The 19560-nt window shown below is 42.2% G+C and overlaps 1 protein-coding gene across 2 annotated transcripts in view; it reads left to right on the plus strand.

Moving 5' to 3' along the window:
- Positions 1 to 15672, plus strand: part of rspo2 (R-spondin 2) — a 72333-nt gene extending 56661 nt beyond the window's left edge. The window contains exon 5 of one of the 2 annotated variants that reach the window (XM_044118196.1): positions 14075 to 15672. In XM_044118196.1, the coding sequence (XP_043974131.1) occupies positions 14075 to 14190 (116 nt within the window). In that variant the 3' untranslated portion in view covers positions 14191 to 15672. The remainder of the gene's footprint in view (positions 1 to 14074) is intronic. The other variant, XM_044118195.1, reaches the window with a different exon arrangement.
- The last annotated feature ends 3888 nt before the right edge of the window (positions 15673 to 19560 follow it).

A 19560-nucleotide genomic window follows, 5' to 3' on the forward strand; every position in this document is an offset into this window, starting at 1 on the left:
GGGGGTGTGTCATTGTAAAGTGGTGCAAATGTAATGACAGTTATATCACAGCCTTTAGCGTAGCTTTTTACCAAAGATTAAGTAGAGCAAGTACATCTGCGCCGGGTCTCGTGTCTCCTGAAAAATGATACATTTCATCAGTTGAGCGCAATACACTTATCGGTGGCTAAGACGGATGACTATCATAACTCTGCGAGACATTTCCTGCTTTATATCTCAGCATGTGGGAATTATAAGACGGATCAAAGGCTTTACGGAGATCTCGTCTCGCTGCCGAGGACGTGGAAATTAAAGTTGAGTACCACGGTTGTTATTGTCTTTGAGGGAAAACAAACAGAGCGCACATCTGTAGTAACTTACGGGCTCGAATGATGAATTTGCTACTGTATATCCCAGCAGGTTTCCTGGTCTCTGGATCTGCGGTCGCATGTCAAGCCGCTCCCTGCAGCGCCCTTTATCCCCCCTTTGACACACAACAAGTACAATAACAAACAGACCCACACCAGCAGCACGCCCTCAAGAACGTCGGCGCGGGGCCTCCCTTTGATAAGTGCCCGGCTTTATGTTTTTCTCATCAGAAACGAAACACAGCATTAAGCTATTCATTAAAGTCAACTGAAGCTAATTAGCCCTCATTTACCCGAGCCGCCCGTGGGGGGCAAGAGAGCCCCCGTGTGCTCAGGCCCAGATGTGTCGATGAGATAGCAGACCGCGGAGGGGACTGCTCATATCTCCTTTCAAGTCTTGTGGTTTCGGAGCGCATCTATCTTCCCCGGCCGGCTGTGTGTGTGTGTGTGTGTGACTGTTGTGCAGCGCCTGGCTGCTAACGATACACTCGTAAAACTGTGGTGCCACCCGAATCCACAGTTCCACGTTTTCTTTCTTTCTTTTCTGTGAAGTGACTCGCACCAACATCAGGCCTCCATTCAGATGACCTCTTCTTGCTGCAGGGGGTGCCGATGTTTACTCAGATTTCTGCTTAAAAGCCAAACTATAAGTCTTTATATTTTGGCATCTGCGAGTGGATGTGGGAAAATTGTAGCAGTTGGCAGGAAGTCACAGACCAGAAACCGTATTACGTCATATGATCTAACTCTGCAGACCCAGTTTCTCCTTTTCGGTGTCTGGTACCCCCACCAAACAATTTGGAATAATGACCGAATTGCTTTACCGCTACGGATGAGGACATCTCGCCCCCTGTTGCTGTGTCCGGCTGTCTTCAGCTCAGACATCTGCTTTTAAGACTTCAAAGTCGCGTCTTATTTCGTGTGCAGCTCAAAGAAGACTGGAAAGAACGTATGTTAGCCAAAGTCCCTCCCCATTTCATCCTCATTTCTCATTTCAGTCCCACACAACCCTTTCAATAGATTTAATTGATAGATTAATTTTTAATATAATCGTTACGTTTACTGCTTTGAAACATGTGTTAGTCTTGATGACATGTCGTTGTCCTGCACACTCTAAAAACGTGAGGCAGATCACGGCATTGTTGCTGTTAAGACTCGCTGTGATGTTTGATCAGTAAAAGGAAAAATCGCTTATTTCAATGAGTTCTTTAAAAACGCCGCTTAAAATAAATGTTTATAACATGACGTCGTGTCTTACTGTCTAAAAGACTTAAACTTTCAGTCAAGAATTGACATTGAAGAACTCTTATTTGACCCCAGCTCCATCAGACGAGACTTGACATTTACCAACGACAGTAAACTGGCGTGAGTTTGAGGTGTGAGACGCAGTCTGGTCACGAATGCTGCAATGCCGCCTGCTCAGCAGAATCAAAAGAAAAACGGGCATGGATAAAGTTTCTAAAGATTCAAAAATGAAAATATTGTGCAGATAAAATAAACAATGGGAAGCAATAGATAGAGTAAAAGCAACAAAAGGTCTTTTTAACTCCCAAAAGAAGACAAGCAAAGCAATATTTTTAAGGAGTAGAATTTTTAAGTCAAAATTTCTAATACTTTTCATTTTGCAAATGAATCCATGTTTTTCTGCATGCTCATCAAAAATATGTTTGTTTTAAAAAAAATAATTTTTTAATCAAAACTATTTTAAAGTTCTAAATCCCAGCTTGGAAGTTTGTGTACACGTGTACGCTCAAACCTCCGATCAAAAAGTTTGAACTTTTGACAGAAGTTCAAACCCCGAGAGAGCCTTAATGACCTCTCGTAACCTAAGCAACGCTGGGCAACTTTTGAACACTCCCCGCATTGTGAAAATCGCGGAGTGTGTGACTCTGAACCCGATGTGGCCTAATGGAAAAGAGCATCCCCACTCTGGGGCATCAACTCTACCATACGCGTTTTAGACAGGCTCTGGATGCGTCTCGCTGCTAAAGAACCACTTCCAGAGGGAGAAAAATGGCCTTCTCGCCACTCGCCATCGGAACATTAATCACCGTGTCAGTCACGCGTGTTTTGAAAGGATTCCTCCTCTTCGAGGCATCAATCTCCGAGTTGGGCTTTCGCTTTTACTCACAGTCACTGCAACGAGGTGTCAAGGAGCCGAAGAGTGAGCTAACCTGCGTTCTTAAATCTCCTGGCAAGTCCAGAACCAGTCACAGATGAGAAAATAACGACCAGTCCTCTCTCTCAGCAGCAGGTTTTTGAAACTCGGAATGCGTATGCTTTAAATCATTCGCACCCAGTGGCACAGTGATAGTAAGCAGAAGCACGGGGGGGAAACCGGAGGACAGACTGAAAAGATTTGAGCGAAAATGTGTCATCCAGAGTAACCCTGTTAGTGCTAAGTGACGCTGTGCAGAGAACCTCCTGTCAGCTGGCTAGCAAGATGAGCTTCTTGTAATTGTTGTTCCTTCTGGTCTGCACATCTGCCCCTTTAGTTTCCATCCAGTACCAGGCGTTTTTTTTCCCCCCCTTCTGCACTCGCCGAACATTTCTTTGCGTTTTAACGTGTATTTTCTCCAGTGTTGAGTTCTCCGCCATAACAAATGTCATATAGCCCTTGTAGAGCCCTTGTAGAGCCCTTCCACCGCACGCGGAGTTACAGCACAAAGCCCCATTATAAGCTTTGGCTTCCCCCTCTGGCCTACGCCTTAATGAACTATGGGTCAGTTAAGGTCATATCATTCAGTCCCACCTATAAATCAGCTGCAAAACTAAGTTGAACAGTAATACAGGGCAGTGTCAGCGTCCGTAACCTTTTCCCAGACAGAAGGGGTTGTCAGTGGGTGACTGAGGAGAGTACTGGCTGACTGCAGAGCTTTCCCCCTTCACAGCATTATAAATGTATGTGTGAGGAGGCCCTTAATGGCTGCTAATCCAATTCCTGCCGATGAAATCAAATCTCGCTGGCGCCAGTAGTTTTCTCCTTCCCTCACAAATAATGGCCTCCGCTTTGGCCTGTTTGTGAAAAAGACAAGGAGCCAAAAAAGACTGCGGCCCTACCTACCGTGAGTCCTGAGGAATCTCTCTTCCGAAACGGTGTGGATGCTGTCATTGTCGTTGCCTCGCCTCCCGCGTCTCCTCCGTGTCCTCAGACGAGGGGGATTTAGTTGACCGCCTGCCATCGGACGGAGGGATTGAGTAACAGGAGAGTGAGGGGCGCGTTTTCAGCGGCAAACGATCCCATTTACCGTACATCTTAATGCCTTCTCGAGGTCAGCCATTGATTTTCCTCAAGCCGCAAGGCAAAAGGAGATAAGATTAGGCCTTTCAATTCCTGCGCTGTCACCAGAGCGTTAGCGGATGACGGCACTCGGCTCATGCCAACGCTCCAGATGCTTCGCTCCTTTTTTTTTTTCTCGGGGGTCACGGTTTCAGCAATTAAGCAGGAATTTAAGGATGCGGGCTGTAGTAAAAAAAAATAAAATAAAATAAAGAGTTATTTTTCTTTTCGAGCTGAGAAATCTCAGAAGGCCCGGTTTAGTGACAAAGTAAACAAAAGTCGCATTTTTATTGGAATGCAACGCTGACACATTTTCTTGAATTTGGTCCCTTTTTCCAAAAAAACAAAGATATTGGTTTTGACCCAGACGAAGGGAGCTTTGGCTTTGGCTTCCTTCCCTCTGGATATGGATTTGACTGATTATCCTTCAGTGCATCAGTTGGACAAGCAGTCGCACTGCCATTCCGCAAGGAGATATAATTCTGGCGTCCGAGCGTAATAACATGATACGTCTCAGGCTGCTTAACTCTTAGCAGGATCTCCAGCAGCCACACATTTCACTTATTGCTGAGCGCCTCGAAAAGCATCAGAGCAACACGGAGAGGAGAGAAAAGAAGAAGAAAAAAAAAGAAAAGAAGGTTCTGTGGACCGATTCTGAGAGGTTACTGTGGAACGTCCATCAGGTTTACTATTTCTTTTCACATGGGTTTTACAACTGGAAAGATTGGAAATGACACTAAGTATTTCTCAAGCTCACAGAGGTGATACCGAAGATTACAGTCACTCGCTTGCAGGCTATGTGTCTCAGTCTCTCACACACACACACACACACACACAAAGACAGTGCTGTTTTATTTTTTGTTTTTTTTTTGTCTTCAAGATTTTGGTCTTAGTCACACCTGTTTCCAATCATATACAGTACAGACCAAACGTTTGGACACATAGTTGTGTCTATATTTGATCATCAGACAAAGGCGGCCTGAGGAAAGCAGACCTTAAATGATCATTTCATTTTACAGGAGAGAAAACAAGCTTTCCAAATCAACCTTGGGTCTTTGTAAAAAAATAAATAAATAAATAAATAAAATAATTTGTTTGCCACACCCTGACCTGATTCTTGCCAGAGAATCAAGAAATCAGCTGAACAGAACCTGTCTGACAACAGGAAGTAGGTCACAAGATGTCTAAAGCGTCACACCATCAAAAGAAATTCAACAGCAGACGAGAAATAAGGTTTTTGTCATCTGTCAATCTGGAACGGGTTGCGAAGCCTTTTCTAAAGTTTTAGGACTCAATAACAAATGGAAAACCATGGAAAAGTAGTGAACCTTCCCAGGCCATCCTACTAAAAATGACTTCAAGAGCAACATTATGACTCATCCAGAGGATCACAGATAAACCCATGACCACACACACATCACTTTGTCATAAGACGGTGACCCAATAGTGCAGACAGGAGGCAAAAACACTCGAAAAACAAACGTCCAGAGAGATCCGAAGCACCACGAGAGCAACCCATGGGGAAACCTGCCGGTGGGAACAACAGAACGATTCGACACCGAATGAGAAAAGCATGTAGTATTCATGCGGGGAAGCTTGATTACTGGAATGAGTCGAGGAGGAGATGGGTGACGTCGGGGAGGGTCTGAGGAGGAAGTACCTGGGTAGATCTGGGAACACGGACACTGATAGCAGAACTACAATAAGGACTGCAGAGAAATGGGTGCAGCCGTGAGAGACAACAACAGTTTTGTCATGTAACCGCCCCAAATGTTGTGTCCTTGGGGCAAAATACTTCATCCACTTTGCCTTGGTGGTCTGACGGTCTAGAAAAAAGGCCCAGATAAGCGCAGGACATTTACCATTCCACAGGTTGTGACCCCAGAGCCAACAAAGAAACAGGAAATTAGGAACTAAGATCGATTAACCGTTACTACAGACTGTAACTCAGAGCAGGATAGAAATTTAATACTGACGTATAGAACAAAGCCACAAGGAATATGAAGCCAAAGAATGAGCTGAATGTGAAAAATCCTAAAATAAAGCAAAGCACAAGACTAAAGTTCCAAGAATCACCTGCCTCTGTTAAGATCAGTGTTTATTATTCTACAATAAGAAAGAGATTGGGCCAAAATGGCTTCCATAAGGCAAAAATGAAGGTCCTTTTGCCTTGTAAAAAAGTCTTTTTTATCAATTATCCAGCGATCAAACATGGTGGTGGGAGTGCGGCAGCTTGGGCGGATTGGCTGGGTCGGGGTGTAGATCAGTTGTCATCGCTAGCAGCGTTTTGAGTACAAAACAAGTGTAACATTTTGTCGATATCCCACAAAAGGCAACGGTATTTCCGTTAAATAAGAAGCGCAATTAAGATCACATGTGAAAAAGTTTGTTTTGATAAATCATTCAAAAACATGCCGCGCCCGTCATCCTGCCAACCACTTCCTGTTGTCGTCTTTGTCTTTTCCGCCAGTTGTTGATCACGTGACTCGTGTTTTCCTTGCAGTTATACCTTTTTTTTTTTTGTTTGTTTGTTTAATTGACGTGTTTTCACACAGCAAATTTGTTTCTGTAAGTCCAATTTGCGTCGATATATGGTCAACAATGAGTGCTGCTCTCTTCCAGAAAATCCTTTAGCAAACGTTCGATGTTATGTTATGTTATAAACAGTGTTGGCATAGTTACTTTGAAAAAGTAACTTTAATCGGACTACTGATTACTCCTTGAAAAAGTAACTTAGTTATATTACTGACTACTGACTTGGAAAGTAACTAAGTTACATTAAAAGTAACTTTTTAGTTACTTTCAGCAGCTGCTAACAACAAGCTCCGCCTCCTGTGAAAATCACATTGAGCTTTATCAATACTTTTTTGTAAGCTATTTTATAATGGTAACATCAACAATGTGTCTCCACTGATAAGGTTGAACTGAAGAGGAGATTGTACAAAAAAATAAAAAACCTGAGTAATTCGTGTGGTCCACTGTTGTCTGGAAAACTCTAAGTAGGATTTTAAAGCCCCCCAGCCTCCAGGTTCTGCGTTAGGCCCTGAGTTTGGTGTCAAAGCGCACAGAGCTCCTCCTGCAGCTTCACAACTCAGATGGCTGCACAGATTTGTGACACTTATCTTAATATTAATAATTATAATGGCGTTAAATTGCCATTATAACTATTGCCAACTACGGACACGTTCATTCGTGGCTGTTTTCACGTTTATTGCGCTGTTCATATTGGTCTCGATGTTTGCCGTTTTCTGGAGCGCAACGCGAAGCTCGACGTCATTCAGAGGTAATATATTAACTTGACATTAACAAAGACACAGCGGGACGGATCATCTGAGAAATGATGAACAGGGAGAGACTGAGTAAAACTACCTTAATGACGGACAAATTCTGGGATTTATTGTGAGTCTCTGATTATTTCCAAGCCCAAATGAGCAACTTCACGTTCAAAAACGAGCCCAAAAAGGCGCAACCCGCCGCTCATTAAATTTGCAAGCGACTTTAAAAAAATGAAGCCCAAAGCCGCTTATAATAATCGGACTTGGCGACAGAAACTGAAAATAGTTCCAGTTTTTCCACCAACAAAATCTTCCTCCATTGTTTACATTTCTGTCGCATAGAGACGTCGGTCACTCGACAAGACGAGTAGAGGAAATACGATTACGGTAAATAAAAAAAAAGAAGATAGTAACGCACAGTGATTTTGATAAATAACTGTAGTCTGACTACTCGATTTGAAATAGCAACGCGTTATATTACTCGTTACTGAAAAAAGTGGTCCGACGTCAGTAACGCGTTACAAATTAACGCGTTACTGACATCACTGGTTATAAATGTTCGTTATGTAGCAGGACAACGATCTAAAACACCCCAGGAAATCCAGTTATCAAAGGCTGACAGGAAAAAAACCAAAAAAACTATATTGAGGTTTTGTCGGGACCTAGTTAAAGTCCCAAATCTGATCCGGTGCCTGGGGTATGACCTTAAACGAGCGATTCATATTTGAAAGCCCATCTGTTGTAGGTGAAATAAAAACAATCCTGCCAAGAAGAGAGGACTGATATTCCTCCACACTTTTGAGAAGCTCACTGAATTCTGTCTTTGGCCCAGTTGGTGGCGCCATGAGTGGCAAAAGCAGGTTTTGCATTAAGGGAGACATTATTTGTTCCTCGTTGGTTTGGAACTTTCTCTTAAGAAATGAAACCACGACTTGGAAACTGAATTTTGTATTTACTTTGACTATCCTTGATCAGTATAAAATTTATTTGAGGATCTGATTTTAGTGTGACCAAACCCCCCTCCCCAACAAAAACAAGAAAAGCTTTAGTAAGTTTAGTAAGGGAAGTCCTTTTTTACTGAATTGCATAAACACAGTATTTCCTACAAGAAAAAAGTCTGTGGGGCGGTGGGAGGGGAACATGCCACCGCAGACCTTCACTCTGATTCAGAAATTTTACAAAAAGAACAACATTTTGATTTGCTCCGGAGATTTTTGTTTGCTTCTGTGATTTATGTTTCATTTCCGAACGACCTCTGAACGACGAGCAAACATTGGCAAAGTTGTGGTTTTGTTCGGAGTGACAGTAAATGCAAGCAGAGCGGAAAGAAACTGTAAAGATGGATTGTGATCTACTCATGAAAGCCGCAGTCCTCTCGTTCCGTCCAGAGTGGTGCCAGTTACGGCGCAAAAAAAAACCCCAAACAAAACAAAGACAGACAATGATTTGAAACCCGCCGAGCCTTCCAAGACGAAATTATCCCCGCATACTCACGATTTATAAATTTGTTCTTGGTTTTGAAAGCAATTGAGGGAAATTAAACTGTTTCCCCCATGAACCCTGGTAATCAGCTTAAGTGATTACATCGGCTGTAAATATGAGATGATGAAAGCTCTGTGTTCAGAGTGTGTGGTGCCCCCGAGGAAAAGGCTAAATGGGAGTTCACAGGGCGGATGTGATGGACAATCTAACCGGGTCTGCATCCGATGCGAGAGGGGAAGGGGGCCTTCTGTGGGGATTGGTTGCCCTCTAGCTGTCAACACCGAGACTGGGCTCGGTGAAGTATGATTCTTGCTGAGGTGAGTTTATGGAGTGACATCGGTTAATTTATTTTTTATTTTTTTTGCCGGAGCCCGACCCGAGGCTTCATTTATAACGACGAGCCTGTTGAGGAAGGAATCTAATTGGAAGAAATCAGCCTCTGCTGAGGATGTGTTGGCTCATAAAAGTCACAACTTGTCGACTGAGTGCAGTAAGAAATGGGCATAAATCTCCAAAGCTCAGGGAAGAGTTTAGCACAAGTAGAGAAACGTAAAGAAAAAAAAGACAGCGGAGGAAAGACTGCACACAAAGTACGGAATGAAGCATGGAAAGAAAAATGCAGTTTAGACGAGAAATCTGAAAACCGTGTTTGGTGTGACAACCACCCCCCAAGGTACTTTGAACTACGTACTAATCCTTCAGTGTACACTTGCAGAGACTTTAATTGGTTGGCTGGTAAGTTGTTTCAAAGATCTTAAAGAACTAACCACAGATCTTTAGTTGATGTAGGTTTCCTCAGATCCTTCCGTGTAATCACAGACAGATGCAGTGATGCTGAGATCAGGCCTCTGTGTGGGCCAAACCATCACTTCTAGGACTTGCTGTTCTTCTCTGCGAGCGAATATGGCTCTTATTGACGTCTGTGTAAATTTTGAATTATTATTTTTTTCCTTTTTGTTCCGCCGTTAATAGCGCTGCATGATGGGTAAGAAATGCCTGCCTGTATTTCTTGGTATTCTGGACCAAATCTCCAAATCCAGTCTTGGAAATGCGTCAGCGGACTAGTGGCAAACCTTCAAAGTGCTTCCGTCGCGGCCAGGCGGTCCCGGGTCCTCCAGTGAAGAACTGCCCCTGTGTTTCAGACAAATATGTCACATCGTGATGCACCTGTTACCATTTTTTTAAAATCCCAATTCTTATGTTGTTAGTGTATAATTTAGACGTTTTGCTGTTTCCGTATCAGAGGTAGTTTTTTGTTGTTGTAGCAAAATTTTCTCAGAACAGCACTTCGGTCCAGACTTGTCCAGAAACGTGAAGAAAAAAAGACAGCGGAGGAAAGACTGCACACAAAGTACGCAGTCTTTCGTGGATGGGTCTCCCAGAATCCCAGTCCTTTTTGCCAGTCCTGAGCTGATGAAAATGCTGACGGCCTGATAAGACTGCAGTGTTTACCGCCCACAGTATTGCGCATTTCTAGCTTGAACCGCACATCTTGAAACCCGACTACTTTGAAAACTTCATCCACCTAATTAACTGCCTCACATCTGGTTTTCATGCTAAATCTTGCGATGGTGACCCGGTTTCCCCATCCTCACGTTGGTAACAGAGAGTGGCTGTTCTTCACTGTGGCGTTAGGATCCCCACTCTGCCTTTTCAGCTGTTCACTGTGTCTCAACCGAGATGCAGGTCTTAGGTTTCTACCTGCCCAAAAACTTTCCATTATATTGTACATGTTGCATGAAATACGCATAATAAACTCAGCATTGAAATACCTGAAATAGATGATCGTTATTGGTTTTAAGATTTCAGTGTAGAGTTAAAGCGCATAAACTTTGAGGTTTTAAATTAAACCATGAGAAAATAATGTTGGGTATTTTGTTTCAACTAGAGATTTTTTTTTTTTCAATCATACTTTCATGACTAATCAGTGTTTGTAAAGCTTTGATCTGCCGATTTGAAAACTAGTTCCAACAAAAACTACTTGTTGAAACTATATATTTATATTTTTTTTAATTCCTTTACCATCTTGCTTTAGTGGCTGGCATGGCAACCGTGGCTGACCTTACAAAAACAGCGGTCTCTTGAATATTGCTGAGAACATATATGTCTTCTAACATTTCCAAATCCAACATGTTTCTCATCGGACACAGTTTTAAACCTCAGGAGGACCAAACAGAGCAACTTTGCTGTACTTTGTCTGGGCTTCCTGTAATATCTGCTGCAAGTTTTTCTCACAGCCTGAACGAACCGCAGACGTTCCTTGGACAAGACAGTCACGCTAACAAATGCTGCTGGGCAATAAATTGCCCCAAAAGTTATCGCGATAAACGATAATATTGTAGTTTTGAGACCATTTTCAAGTAATATGGTGGAAGAATATTATTCTTTCTAATGAACATTTAACACTGGAACTGGAAGACATTTTAAATATCCAAAATAAATGAACAAAGTAAGAGAAGCGACAAATAACATAAATCATGAAGTCTTTGTAAACAAAATTGTCCTTCAAAAAAATAAGGGACTAGTAGAGACCAAAGCACCAGACTTAAGTCTTCTGACGTCCAGCTTTTGGTAGAAAGAGAGAGAAAAGAGAAAAACAATAAATCATGCAAATGGAAATGATTGTGCTCGTTTTAATTTATCGTGCGATTAATTCGTGTATTGCTCAGTGCGACCGAGCGTACGGTACCGTTTCCTGTGAATACCTTCTTACCTCGCGACACTTCCTCTGACTTTTGACACTGAAAGTTGCAAACATCACGTCCTTTTCACCATTGAGTGTTGTTTTCAGTGCAGCCTGGCAGTGTTTTGTGTGGATGCAGTTTGGAGAAAATCCGACTCTCGAGTTCACGACTGGCCCGCCAGGGCCGGGCAAACCGATAAACCTGCCTGTTCCCCTCACCAACTCATTCCCCCCGTGCACCTTAGGTTCAAACTTTTCTTCCAGTCTTAATGTGCATTTTCTCTGGATTGCTTTGCAGTCGTCCAACCCATTCACAAAGAACCTTAGGGGAACTACTTCGCTCTTATTTGCTGGCATTTGCCGTAAACATGGGCACGTCTCGCTTTTTAACGGCGTCTTGCGTACGAAGAACAGCCCATGAGGCCTTAGAGGTAGTCTGATGCTGCACCATACACTTTATTGCTATCAAATGTAATTCATGTCGAGCTGGAAAAAAAACAAAAACAAGCATGTTTATGTGTCACCTAGCAACACTGTTTTTGGATGAAAATGACCTCTACAGAGCAATTAGGAACATGAACATATACACCAGAATGCCTTTGAGCTTCAGATTGGCTACAATAAACATTATTGTACAGGAATTCACACAGAAAAATCTAAAGTGGAATCAGCAAGTGTACAAAGTCCCCTGATAATCTTTTGTTTTTTTTCTTTTTTTTTTATTAAAGGGCATGAGTGAGATGGAAAAGATAGAATTCAAAGGCCAATTTTTTTTCCCCTAGAACAGCTTCACTGCTACAGTATAGATCAACAAAAAGCAACAAGAAAAAAAAGAAAAACAAGATTAACAAGATTGGGTTAATTACAGGAAATAGCTCGGAGACCCTACTCGCGAAGCAATATCTCTCGCTTTCTCATGTGCATCAGTATAAAGAGTGAATATTTTTTTAAATGTACCTCACAGCGCGGTGCGGACAATGAGAAACAGGTCTTCTGTAGGAGGAGGGGGGAGCCACGGGGGCCCGGCATCCAAGGAGGCAATTAGCCATAATGCCACATTTCACACACCGTTACCTACATTCTGTGTGAGAAATACCGAAGCCCGAACAAGTGCAGTAATAGGACCCGGCACCGGGGCTTGCATGCGAGAACTGCAGTTCCTGCAGCGCTTTCCCGCTCTTCACCCCGTCGACGAACCGTAGCGCGGCTTGTTCTGCCGCGTTCCAGACCCAGATACCGTCTCATCATGCAAGCCTCGCACCGCCTTCCCCACGCCATTTAGAGATTTTTCTCCCTCAAATTCCCTCACAGTGTACTTGGGGCGGGGGGCCCCAAGTACACATACATCTCACACTCTCTCTCTCTCTCTCACACACACACACACCTCGTTATCTTATTTGTGGCCTTGGCAGCCAAATTGTTGCCTTGTGGTTCGTTCGGTAGCCAAAGTTTTCACCGTCCCAGAGAGAACAGTGGGTGCGCAACCTCCAACACGCAAGCAGAATTTTCCCAGGGTGCTTTGCCCTGTTCAGTGAAACCTGGGACGGATTACCCTTGGGCAGGGGGACCTTTCCAAAACTTTGAAAAAGAGTTATGCAACATCCCACACTTATATCTTCCCTGTCTGTTCTCGTAGCGTCCAAATGTGTCGGGCTAAACAGACGTTTCTCTAAAACTGAACTGCGGCCCTGAGAAGCGAGGCGAGCCGAGCCCCAGTGCTGACAGGACGACGCATCGTCAAATTGGTGGGAGCTCCCTGAAAGCCCAAAGTCAGTCTAATTGACTACTTCAGATATGAATTATTAATGTTTCACTAACATTAATAGAGATCTCCAGAGATCTACAAAAACAAAACAAACACCCAAAACATTCAATTTAAACAAAAAAAAAGAAAAAAAGCTGCAACTTTTTCTTTCTCACATTTGAAGACAAAGGCAATCTGTGTGGAGTCGTTTAAGAAAGCTTCCCCATCCTCAGACACAAACAGAATTTGGGTGGGTTGCAGGTGCAATGTCAAACTGAATATCTGCCAATTCCAGTCACCAAAGGATGTGTGTAAATTTTAATTTTAAGCAGCAGTTCCAGTGTGTAGCAATGTACCAGGCTCAGTGTGCCACTGCGCTGTCCTTGCTAATAGTTTCTGTTGTATTTCAGTTGTGCTAAAGGTTTTAACAGGTAAACCTCCATTTATTGAAATCCTCTTTCTGTTGTTGGCTTTATGCATCTCCCCAACAATTTTCACTGTCTTTCTTATCCTTGCAGAAGTAACACATTCCCACTGCTATCATGTTTAGCTTTTGGGAATTCTGTGAAAGCAGCATGTAGCATCTAAGCCAAAAAACGAAAGTTTCGATTTCATCTGACCTGAGCACGTTTTTCCGTTTGTGTTCTGCGTCACTTGTGAACTGGAAGCAGGATTTCTTACTGCTTTCGTTCACCGGTCGATCCAACAGAACCAATCATCTCAGACAGAACTGAAATTAAACAGCTGCGTTCTCTACTTGCTAAACAGGAATCTTCTAGATACACTGATAGCATTGGATTTTCTTTTAAGATATTATAATAAAACGGGCCAAAGTTCACCATTTTCACATTTTTATTTATTAAACAATGTGTTGAACAATCTTACAGTCAGGCCTCTATGAGGAATTTTGTGTTTTTAGTTATTTTTGTAACAGTTTTGTAAACTGAAAAAAAAAAAAAAAAAGAAGTTGTTTTTTTTCCTGACTTTTTTGTTTTCTCTGTATTTCTTATTTTTATGCATGAAATCGTATGAGTGTTTTTATTTCGTGCTGTTTGCTTTATGGGACTGTGGCTGGAAATGAGCATTTTGCTAAACGACTTTGTACATTCATTAACATGCACTGTCTCGCACCAATCAATCAATGTACTGCTTTGTGTTAGTCTATCACATGGATCCTGCAGGCGAACAAATCGGACTGCGTTCCAATGAAGAATCACATCAAAAATTGAATTAATCTTTTGTTCCTGTGTGTGTTTTCTGCAGGTAATTCAGGGAAGCACCGATCCAAAGAGCCAAAGAAGAAGAACAAGCAGAGGCTGCGGTTTCGGGCCCAGAACCAGCACAGTGACCACTTGGCCTCTGCGCGCTCCAGCCAGTAAGGACTGCAACCTCCCAGTGAACACAGAAACCAACGCAAAGCTGCTAGCCGCCGCTGCACCCATACTCTGACTGACAACTTTCACCCACCACACCCCCTCTCGCTGCCCTCCTCCCCACTCGCCTCCCATTCCTCCTTCTCTCCGCCCACCAGGACGCAAACACCGACCCCACCCCACCGACGACCCCAAGAAACACGCTCTGCCTCCCGCTGCTTTCCCCTCGCCCACCCCGCGACCCCGTCGACCCCGCAGTTGCTGCAGCCGGCTAAGGTGACTCTACTTTCTCCCAGCGCCACGCCCCCCCCACTTTTTTTCTTTTCGCCTTGCGGACCTTCACAGTTGACAGAACTGAAGTCACTTCCCGCCATTAACGAACAACGCGGGCCGTACGGGGGCGATGGAAGACAGAGGAGAACTCGGAGGGCGGGAGAGCCAGAGGGGCGGCAGGTAAAGAGGAGGAAGGAGTCGGGGGAGTTGGCGAGCTGAACTGCATCAGAGGGAGAGGATGTGACAAAAATCCATCCAGGACGAAGAAGCAGAGAAGGTTCGGTTGAAGCAAATGATGCTAATGGACTGAAGAAGAAGAAGAAGAAGAAGAAAAAAAATGGCATCTTGAAACAAGAGAGACTGGTTGTTTTTATATATTTTTTTTTTGTTCATATATTTATGTCGAAGCTACCCCTCTCCTTCCTTCCCTCTAAATGGAAACAGAGTTTTCCCATGTGTGGCCTTTTATGTTATGTATTTTTTTCCAGAGTAATATTAAGAAGAAGAAGAAAAAAAAAATCCAATGCATAGTTGCAAAATATTTTATTCTCAGCACAAACTGTTTACGTTCAGACCGCTTAATGCTGTATCTGTATAGTGTCAGTTAAAAGAAGAAGATTTAGTTGTTCAACTAGCATGGCAACAGACTTGTACATAGTTGATCTAATTATAAAAGCCTATTACTGTATTTTCAGTATTGAGTCAGTCACCATTCTAAATGTTTTAGAAATAATAATAATAATAATAATAATAAAAAAAATGGTTGTAATACAAGCTACAGATTAAAATAATGAAAAACATAACAAACTTAGCCACCTCATAGCAATTTCATTCATATGGTATATATTTGATTTATTTATTAATTCAGTTTTGTACTTTTTTTTTTTTTTTTTTGTTCAGTGAGAAATTTCGCCTCACGCTGTCGGTGTTTTCCTGAGATATCCTCTCCTTATATCGTTGCATATCTCCGTCATGCAAGTGTTGTAGGCTGTTCGTTTGACCTCATCTACTGATTTTGATGCTTCATAAAAGGAGAAAAAAATTTTAACTATGCTTTGATGTATTCTAGGTTTAATAATTAGGCTCCAGCTAATGTATGGTCATAGGACTGCATCTGTGTACATTGTGTTTTATTAAACCTGCATTTCATGTGACTGTATGAAAAGGCCTTTCCTTACTGTCCGTGGCTATAATATATGTGGCTAAAACTCCGAAGCTGTTGTGTTCTTGTCTCACTTCCGACTGCAGTTAGAGTGAAGGAACACAAGACTATTATTATTTTTTTCCCCTTTTATTTAACCAGGTAAGATGTAGATCTCAACGGGGTTTTCAAGAGGGACCTTGGCAGAAGTCCGCAATACACAGCAGCCTGGTTACAAAATAAAACTAATTAGTACATATGCGCAAGTGTAAAGCAATAGAAAACAATTTAAAAGCAGTGACACTGTTTAACAGCCTGTTTTTAAGAACCGCTTGAAATAAATCCAATGAAATCAGTTCTGACATCTCGAGTTCAGACTGGAGCTGATTTCCATCACACCGAATGCTTGCTTCCACTTTTCAGTTCGAACACGTGGAGCTTGCAAACGAAAAACGTTATTTGAGCGTAAAGAATGGGAAATAACAGATCTATGTAAGAGAGGGCTTAAGTATTCTGGAGCCAAGCCGAGTAGAGATTTATAAATCAGGATCATCGGGTGATTGTTTCTCCGTACGCTTAAAGGAGGCCATTCAGCTTTTGCATAGAACTCACAATGATGTGTACATCGTCTGCTACCGGTTACAAACCTAAAAGCATAATGATACACAGTATTCAATGCTTGAAGGCATTTGGTCAAAGCATTCATATATAAAACATCTCCATAATCCAGGAGTGGCAGGAATGTTGTTGCTACCAATTTACTTCTAGCTTTGAGAGAGAAACAAGATCCATTTCGATAGTAAAACCCAATCTTCATTTTCAACGTTCGTAACAAATTTGCTATGTGATTTTTAAAAGAAAGCTCTTTATCTAGAATAAAGCCAAGATATTTACAATTACTGACAAACTCAATTTGTGCACCAGCAGCAGTGGTCAGCAATAGAGGGATTTCTGGTAGTTTTCTGGAGTGTGAAAAAAAACCCATTGCTTTTGTCTTATCCACATTCAAAACCAACTCCAGAGTTTGTAAGCGGGTTTGAACAACATTGAAAGCAGACTGCAAATACTGTATTGCCTCTGACAGGGATGAAGAACAACAGTAAGTTACTAAATCATCAGCACAAAAATGATGAAAAGCATTTGACAAATTGTCACACAAGTTATTTATGTAGATAAATAATAAAAGTGGACCAAGAACTGAGCCCTGTGGTGCACCATTTAAAATAGTAAGAATGGAAGAAGTGAAGCCAGCCAATTGAACTCTCTGGGTTCTGTTTGACAAGTAATCAGCTACCCACATGGTGGCTTGATGTGAGAGCCCAATCTTTTGTAGAATTTCATTTAAAAGCTTGTGATTTACTGTGTCAAAGGCCTTTGATAGATCAATAAATAAAGGAACACAATGTTTTTTTTTTTGTTATCTAGAGCCTGGGTAAGATATTTAAAAACCTTTAAAGTGGCAGTGACGGTACTATGTTTTATTCTTAAACCAGACAGAACACAATTTGAATCTAAAACATTTTTCAATTGATCTGCAACTAACTTTTATAGTTGGGCAATTTGAAAATTTAAAAAATAAATTCACTCACTGGAAACAAGGCAGTTTCGAAAAACGTCATCAATTTTTTGATAAGAAGATTTGGCGCAAGGATGGCGTAGTTCTTTGGAAATTTATCAAAATTGGTTTATTTCACAAAACTGCAATGGAAACGCTTTTTCCCCCCATCACAAGGGTCACATGATCAGCAACCGGATGGTTGCTCTTGGCGCAAACCAGCAGAAGAAGAAGATGACAGGAATTAGTTGGAGGATGATGGCAGCATATTTTTCATCATGTGTGATTTTAAATGCATTTTCCATTTATTTGAAATACTGCAATTGTGGACAATGTGTTTTTTCAACGGTAGGTGAATACTGACAAAGTTTTGCGCTATTTTGTTTTGGAAACCCAGCTAAAGTCAAGGAAGTAATTGAGATTTACCAGCTTATATAAAGGTACCCTTGTTCTTATCAGAGATAATTAATGCCAGATGATTTGGTCCTAATTGATGACCTATAAAACGGTTTCTCATTACCAGAACCACCTCAAGACGTTTGCAAACGTTTTGTGCAGGGCTGATGAACATCATGAGTTACATACACTATATTGGCAACAGGTTTCAGTCTCTTGCCTTTACACATATGAACTTTACTGAATATTTATTTTGGGTTTGGGCCACCCCTTTCTGCTACAATGGCAATACCTCTCTACAAGGTTTAGGAGTGGGATTCTGGGAATATTTCAGGGGTCTTCTCTGGAGCCAAGCACTAATGTTGGGTGAGACTGCCTGCTTGACAATCTACTTCAAATCCATCCCAAAGGGACTCTATCAGGCTCACATCAGTCAAGGTCCTGTATGCTAACCTTGTTTATACAACTTAAGGCACTGTGTGTTGTCATGTTGGAACTATAGAAACCATCCCTGAACAGTTCCCATGGACTAAGAGTCATACAATTGATCAAGACATGTTGATATAAACATTAGGAGTTCCTTTTACTAGAACCAAGGGGCCAATCTCAACTCATGAAAACCTGCACCGGACTTTAAACTCGATACAAGGCAAACATGGAAGCAGTGTTTCCCAGGCAACTGCCAAACCCAGACTCGTCCATTGGATGGCCAAGCAGAGAGGCATGATTTGTCTCTTCAGAAAACAATCTGAAAAAACAGTTTGTCCAATCTGTCAATCCACCCCCTGAGCCCCTTCACAGTTGTTGAGTCAGAAGTTTGGAGTTCTGACTCAACGACTGACGTTTACTTCTATTGGTGACCTCTCCACTCCATGCGCCTCTCATGTTGGACCCGCTGACCCCACTATGGGATTTTACATGGCCTACCCTCTTTGCTGTTATTCCCAACTCCCTTCCCTCTTTTGTTAGTAGACTAGTTCGTAGTGAGGAAGTTTCACAACGTGACTTGCACAGGTAGCATCCTATCAGTGGCTCCTGATAGTGAGCTATTCCTTCACAGATGTTTGTAAAAGCAGTCTGTTTACCTTGGAGCTTGATTTTATATATACACAAGATCATAGATATGGCTGGACCACCTCAATTCAATGATGTGGTTGGGTGAGACGAAACATGGTGTAGCTATTTCTGAACTTCTGAATGTTCCCGTGAAGACTATTGGGGACATCATGTAAGACATCATGGCTGCACAGTGGCGCAGTTGGTAGAGCTGTTGCCTTGCAGCAAGAAAGTCCTGGGTTCGATTCCCGGCCCGGGGTCTTTCTGCATGGAGTTTGCATGTTCTCCCTGTGCATGGTGGGTTCTCTCCGGGTTCTCCGGCTTCCTCCCACAGTCCAAAAACATGACTGTCAGGTTAATTGGTCTCTCTAAATTCTCCCTAGGTGTGAGTGTGTGTGTGAATGGTTGTGTGTCCTGTATGTTTTCTGTGTTGCCCTGCGACAGACTGGCAACCTGTCCAAGGTGAACCCGCCTCTTGCCCAGAACGTTAGCTGGGGATAGACACCAGCAACCCTCCCGACCCCATTAGGGACAAAGGGTGAATAGAAAATGAATGGATGGATGGATGTAGGACATCATGTTACCACAAAACAATCTACCCTCAGCCGCTCCTCACAGGATGTCCAACAGGAATTAAAAGATTATCTAGAAGAATAATACTGTTTAGATGAGACCAATGTTAAATTAATGTATGTTTTAAAAGGGCATTGTGCAAGACCACAATCTACCCCCTGAGCCCCTTCTCAAAAACTATCTATCTATCTATCTATCTATCTATCTATCTATCTATCTATCTATCTATCTATCTATCTATCTATCTATCTATCTATCTATCTATCTATCTATCTATCTATCTATCTATATATCTATATATATATATATATATATATATCACACTGACAAGGCAGGGAAGTGCGGGGCTGTTTTCCAGGTGAATAAATGGAGAAAAGTATCA

Source organism: Gambusia affinis, linkage group LG05, assembly GCF_019740435.1.
Source record: "Gambusia affinis linkage group LG05, SWU_Gaff_1.0, whole genome shotgun sequence".
NCBI classification, from domain to species: domain Eukaryota; kingdom Metazoa; phylum Chordata; class Actinopteri; order Cyprinodontiformes; family Poeciliidae; genus Gambusia; species Gambusia affinis.